The sequence below is a fragment of the Pundamilia nyererei genome, unplaced genomic scaffold (genome assembly GCF_000239375.1).
Source record: "Pundamilia nyererei isolate P.nyererei 1_Seehausen unplaced genomic scaffold, PunNye1.0 scaffold02440, whole genome shotgun sequence".
Taxonomy (NCBI): Eukaryota; Metazoa; Chordata; class Actinopteri; order Cichliformes; family Cichlidae; genus Pundamilia; species Pundamilia nyererei.
Window position 1 is genome coordinate 1 of NW_005189841.1, and position 5,796 is coordinate 5,796.

Below are 5,796 nucleotides of genomic sequence, written 5' to 3' on the forward strand. Positions count from 1 at the left end.
TTTTTTTTAACAAATATAGTCTGTTTCACTGACCCACAGTAACCGAGAACTATGGTAAGTGTTAGGTTAAAAATAAAAAAGCTATTCTATGCTAAATCCCAGTGTTCGAATGCATGACCGTTATCTGCTGATAACTCCTGAGCGTTGTAATTACTGCCCCGCAGAGACTTGCCTCGAGCTCCACGTCATCCAGGGGCAAAATGTACCTCGGCCGGTACCGCACACTGGCTCCCGGCTCTCGGGTGGATGAAGATCTGTTTGAGAACCAGAAATCGGTGAGTGTGGGTCCTTGCACACTCAGCGGGAAATGGAGGGAAACACTCAACTCTTATTATTCACAATGATATCCCCAGATATCATCAGAAACTGCGTAGCTGCAGTGAGAACAGAGGTCGTGGATGAGTTTGGGAGCTGATTACAGCTAAATCTCTGTGTGGATGTCATTGCAGTTTGACAAACGGGTAAAATCAGCAGGTGTAGCAAAGGATTGTTCATGGAAGAACCAGGAAGGAGAGACTCTTCAAATCATCACCAAAGACCTCATCCGAAATCTGCGGTAGGCCAGCATGAAACGAGCTCATTTGAATAAAACCTGAAGAGAGTCTGTAAAGTGTGTGTGCTGCTCTGTGATAAACCTCTGCCTTATTTCATGTGATTCAGGCTAATCAGATTGCTATTGCTGATGTTAATACAGTATACCAAGTTTTTGAAACATTATACCACATGTCATCATGTCAGGATCCCCCAGAGAGATCCTTCAAGAGAGTCCGTCTTACTTCCACCAGCTGAGTTTAAGAGGCTCAACTCAACATCCTGGCTGCTCCTCAAGGAGGACAGAGAGGCCCTGAGGCAGGCTTACCAGAGGAAGAAAGAAGAGGAACTTGTAGGAAAGCTGACTGCAATTTTATAACAACAACAAAGAAGTCCACTGATTTAATTAGTATTTTTATGTACTTTTTATTCAGAAAGCTGCAGAGGAAAGGAAGCATAGGATCCATGAGGCAGACCTGTCCCGTAAGCAGAACCAGCCACTGACTGAGCTGGAGATTGAAGCCCGGGAACGTGCACAGCGCCTGGTGGAGCGGAGTAATGCTTTAAGGATGGAACAGGAAGATGAGATCAAACAGCTCAACCAGGTAGGAAGAAAGTGCAGATGTGTGGATGACCAACCTTTAAAAAAATATAAACATACCAGTACACAATAATAAACCTGTGTTTGTGTGGTCGTCTCAGCTGATTTTAGGTGCTCAGTGCCAAGCAAACCGTGACTACCAGATCCAGGAGAAGCAGCAGATCCGGATGGAGTTGACAGAGGAGGAAAGGCGTCTGGACAACATGATGGAGGTGGAGCGCCGCAAGGCTCTGGAGACTCTGGACAAGATTGAAGAGCTACGCAGGCAGCAGAGAGTCAAGTAAATGGAGCCCTATCAGAAACACAATCACCCTCTATTCGCGGATTGATTTTTTTGCAATTAACGTCATTCTTCGTCTTCTTCTGTTTGGGAGATCGCAGAAATCCTAATAATGAGCAGTGGAGGTCAACTAGGAGCACTGTCAACACGTGTGTGTGTGTGCTTTATATTTCAGGGGAAGGCAGGAAATTTACGATCAGATCCAGAAACGCCTGGAGAACCGAGAATTGGAGGAAGGCAAGAAAGAGAAAGAGAGTCAGCAGACACGAGAGGACCAGGAGAGAATGAACCTGGAGGATCTCGAGGTGCACGCGGAGGCGGAGGACACATCCACACATGCAGTTAACGTACACCGCGCTCAGTTTCTGCTCTGACCCATGTCTTCCTCCAGGTGCTGGAGAAGAAGAGGATGGAGCAACAGCTTCTGCAGGAGGAGATCAAGCGCATCAACGCAGAGACCATGCGGGCAAAGGAGCGGAGGATAGAGGAGGAGAAGCTGGCTGACATGAGAGTGAAGGAGTATCTCCTAAAAAAGCAGGTCACGGCCCACTGTTCTTTGTGGACGAGCAAGCTACATCATGTGACACACACATTTGATTCTGACGTTGTTTTTAACGTTAGCAATTCATTAAACCTGCAGGAGCAGCAGGCAGAATGCGAAGCAGAGCAAAGACGAATCAAGAAGGAGAAAGAATTGGAGATTGCTCGTTTGAGGGCTCAGCAAGAAAAAGAAAAAGACTACAAGGCTGAGCAGGTCAGGATCTAACAGATGTGCAATATATGAAGATTTGAAACCTGGCAGAAGATTTACAGATGTTCTTAGCTACTTGTGCTTGTGTTTGTCTGGAAGGATGAGCTCCGTGCTCGCAGGAACCAGGACGCTGCAGAGAGAGAGTGGAGGAGAAAAGAGAGGGAGCGGGCTGCAAAGAAAGCGCAGCTGGAGGCGACGCTGAGATCGGCTCACATGGAGCAGGTTCACTACAAAGAGCGCAATCTGTCAGTGGAGGCGAGTCGGGAGAAGGCAGAGTTTGAGAGGCTGCTAAAGTAAGAAAGTCCTTTCGAAACCGATTTTCAAATAATCGTAATACGCTCCGTTAAAAGTGCTCTCTCCACGCAGAGTGCAGCAGGAAGAGATGGTCAAAGAGCAGGTGCAAAACGACAGGCAGCATCACAAAGTGCAGCAGCACGCGCAGGACATCCGCCAGCAGATGAAGGAACGCGAGATCTTAGCCACAGCTAAGCGCAAAGAGACCTTCAAGGAGGCCGAACGGTTGATGGAGGAAACCCGGCAGAGACGTCTGCGCCTCGATGAGCTCAAACAGAAGAAGCTCCAGGAGCTTAAGTAAGCGTGTGTGTGTGGGGGGGGTTCACATAATGCAAAGTGTTTCCTCTTCATTCACCTCGCTGTGTGTTTGTAAACCACTCTGCATTTCTCCTATAGTGGCTCTTTCTCAAATAGTGTGTCTTCTCTTTCCCCTCACCCCCAGCGGGTTGCAGCACAGTTGCCCCTCCCTGAGTCTGGTTCTGCTGGAGGTTTCTTCCTGTTAAAATAAGAGTTTTTCCTCCCAAGTGCTTGATCATAGGGAGCTGTGTGATTGTAGGGTCTTTACCTAATAATGTAGAGCACCTTGAGGCTGTTGTTATGAATTACTGCCATACAAATACATTGAATTGTGCTTGTTAATCCACTACAGGGCTACAGGACTCAGTGAAAAGTACTGCAATCAGGTGGAAAGAAAGGTTCAGACCTTGACGGGCTGATCACCTGACCACTGGATTCAAACGACAACACGTGAGAAGTTCTCATCTGGTCCCGCCATTGTATTTACAGTCTAATTTAACGTGTTTCAATGTGGGTTAAAATGTAAAGGAATGTAACAATAAAGACTAATAGTTTACTAGTATGGAAAACACTGGCATTCATGTATTTGAGCTGTTAACTCTATAAATAGATTCAGCAACCATTAGAATAGCTTCTGGATTTTTCCAAGTCTTCAAATCTCCTAACTTCTGAGGCACACCCAGTTATTCGTCACTATAAGCAGGCCCCAAATATGACAGAACCCTCTCACTTCAGAAAAGAGCCTCAAGGGTTTTCTCTGTAGTTACTGCCTATTTAAACTGATGTAGTCTGTTTTATGTATATTGAAAAAATAATCAACTTTTTTGCCATCACACACAGAGACGGGGTACAATTTTTAGTTTTTATTTAGGCTAGTAGTTCCCTTTCAATTAAGTCATATTCTTCCACTTATCGATGACAGATCCCCTTTATTAATATGCATGACAACAGAAAGGAATTCAACTTATGTCAGGGTTAGGATGACACTTTACACACACAGCTTAAAGCATGTAAGGAAGTTAAGTACATCAAGGTAAGTAACAGGCTCTTATTTCAAACCATTCTTGACAGAGAACTGGATGTATGGAGACTTAGTAAATTTCTTCATCGTAACCATCTAAACACACAACCTACAGGAGTGTTTATGGAGCTAATCAAGCTGTCGTTAAAACACTAAACGTTCCACCAGCCTGTCTTCCTCTGCCTCTTTCTTTGTTCTTGCCACTAAGCATTAACAAAGGAGGTAACAAGACAGGGGAGGGGATGGACGACAGAGAGGTGGGGGTCTCCATCTAAAAGTTTTCAATTCTTCACATCTGTACACGCGAGGAGGAAAAAGAAAAAGAGGGGAAAAAAAAAAAAAAGTAACGGTGACCGAGGGGAACACCACAACACCTGGCATACACGGACCTCAGCACGAAAAGGGTTCAGAGTAAATACATACACGCGGTACGGTTAAGGGCCCTGGGGTTTAGTGGCCGTGGTCCCGTCCTTGCACATACACAGATACAGTCTCACACAAGCACTGTACACAGCACAAGAGGTCACCTTAATACATGGAGCTAATGAGGGAGCGCTAATATCTAGATGGGTGGAGTGAAGAAGCTCAGTACAGGCTGAGAGAGAGGGGGGTTAAAATTCTTATTCAGACCTTTAGGTCACACACACACACACACACTCCCAGTCACACAGTGACATACGTCTGTATGCATTTAAAACTCCATAAAGCTACACGCCTGTGCAGAATATACTATCATTACTTAGTGTTGCTAGCTATAGCCACTGAAATGGCAATATATGTTCAATATTATATGTAACCTTTTTTCCTCAGAATATACAATGATGAAATGCATTATACAGACAAACGAGACAATGTAAGCTGTCCACATGTTCAGTACATCAAAAGTAAGAGCTCTTCTACATTAATTTCTTCATGAGTGCAAAATCCAATGCTCCTCCACCTACTTCAAAGGCTCATTGCTGAGCTTGAGCAAGTCCACTTCTCCATAAACCAATAAAAAATTTTGACATTAACAAAAAAAACCCAAAACAAAACCACACAAAAATATCTTAATAAGTAGTCATAAATATGGAATGTGGAAAAAAACAAACGTGTGGTCCAATTTCTTTCAAACAATACAAATAAAAGTCCTTCGATGCAGTTAAGTGTTTTCTCCTGGAACAGGACGACAGAATAAAAAAATAGTGCCAGAAACGAGAGTGGGCTGTTGCTTGCTTGTGGCCCCTGTTGTGAGTAGAAGACCATGGGAAGCTGGTGAGGAACACAAAGGAGGGAGAACAGATGGAAGGAAGGTGTTGGGTTGAGTTGTGGGTGGGGGAGGATGTGGGTAGTTGGGTGTTCACATGCCGTAACCGAAGGTGGTCTGTGGCGGCTGGCCGTAGTTGGGTGCTGCTGTGTAGCCGTAGCCGTAGGGCTGCTGAGGAGGCACGGGCACGTTGGGCCCTGCTGTGAGCATAAGCTGGGGTGTGCCTGCAAGACAACGCCAAGATGAGAACTTAAAAACACCACAGCTGCGATCAAACTATTAAATCTATTCTCAAAAGGCACTACGGTGATCCAGTTTTGAACATGAGGCCTTTTTTACCGTAAACAATGGGTTGAGACTCTGTAGCCTGCTCTTCCTGTTTCCTCAGAGACTCGGAGGCTTCGAGTTTGTCCACCTGTGGGGGCACACGACGACAGCGGATGTGTCACACTTCAGTTAAAGTGAAGACGACGGGGCTCTTGAAGAGCAAGGGTTTGTAAAAACTGACCTCTGGGTTATTTCACTGGCTGACGGATGGGACCATTCCTGACAGGCGAAGACGATTACAGTCCAGATTTAAATAAAAACAGGCTGCGGGAAGCAGGCCTCGCTAAGGAGCCTAAGAGGAATAACTACAACTACAGAGCTACTGGCTACTCTACCTTATGGACATCCACTTACTGTGAAACGAATTAGGGAGTAAGGAGGGGAGACAAAGACAAACAGCTACTGGGTAATAATGGTCCCACCATCCAGCCACCCAAAAACATCTACT

At 45.4% G+C, this 5,796-nt stretch overlaps 1 protein-coding gene and 1 long non-coding RNA gene across 3 annotated transcripts; one reads left to right on the forward strand and one right to left on the reverse strand.

Annotated features, from left to right (window-relative positions):
• Positions 1 to 3,323, forward strand: LOC102206572 (cilia- and flagella-associated protein 45-like). Its single transcript, XM_005755670.1, has 12 exons — positions 1 to 54; positions 165 to 275; positions 450 to 556; positions 739 to 883; positions 966 to 1,136; positions 1,234 to 1,412; positions 1,588 to 1,717; positions 1,804 to 1,950; positions 2,053 to 2,166; positions 2,263 to 2,456; positions 2,530 to 2,754; positions 3,107 to 3,323. Exons 1-12 carry the CDS (start codon positions 52 to 54, stop codon positions 3,171 to 3,173), a joined length of 1,593 nt encoding a protein of 530 aa, XP_005755727.1. The 5' UTR covers positions 1 to 51; the 3' UTR covers positions 3,174 to 3,323.
• Positions 3,324 to 3,602: 279 nt separating this feature from the next.
• Positions 3,603 to 5,790, reverse strand: LOC102206852 (uncharacterized). Of its 2 annotated transcripts, XR_312590.1 has the most exons (3): positions 5,530 to 5,790; positions 5,361 to 5,436; positions 3,603 to 5,245 (listed from the first exon to the last, which is right to left on the reverse strand). It is a non-coding gene; the product is annotated as an uncharacterized LOC102206852 (long non-coding RNA). The 2 variants fall into 2 exon arrangements; XR_312589.2 differs by lacking the exon at positions 5,530 to 5,790 and having other exon boundaries at positions 5,361 to 5,522.
• Positions 5,791 to 5,796: the final 6 nt, after the last annotated feature.

Bases quoted from the DNA above. Each gene is read 5' to 3' on its own strand.
- LOC102206572 (XM_005755670.1), top strand. The intron at 2,167-2,262 runs GTCAGGATCTAA...TTTGTCTGGAAG, and splicing joins AAGACTACAAGGCTGAGCAG to GATGAGCTCCGTGCTCGCAG. The intron at 2,457-2,529 runs GTAAGAAAGTCC...CTCTCCACGCAG, and splicing joins GAGTTTGAGAGGCTGCTAAA to AGTGCAGCAGGAAGAGATGG.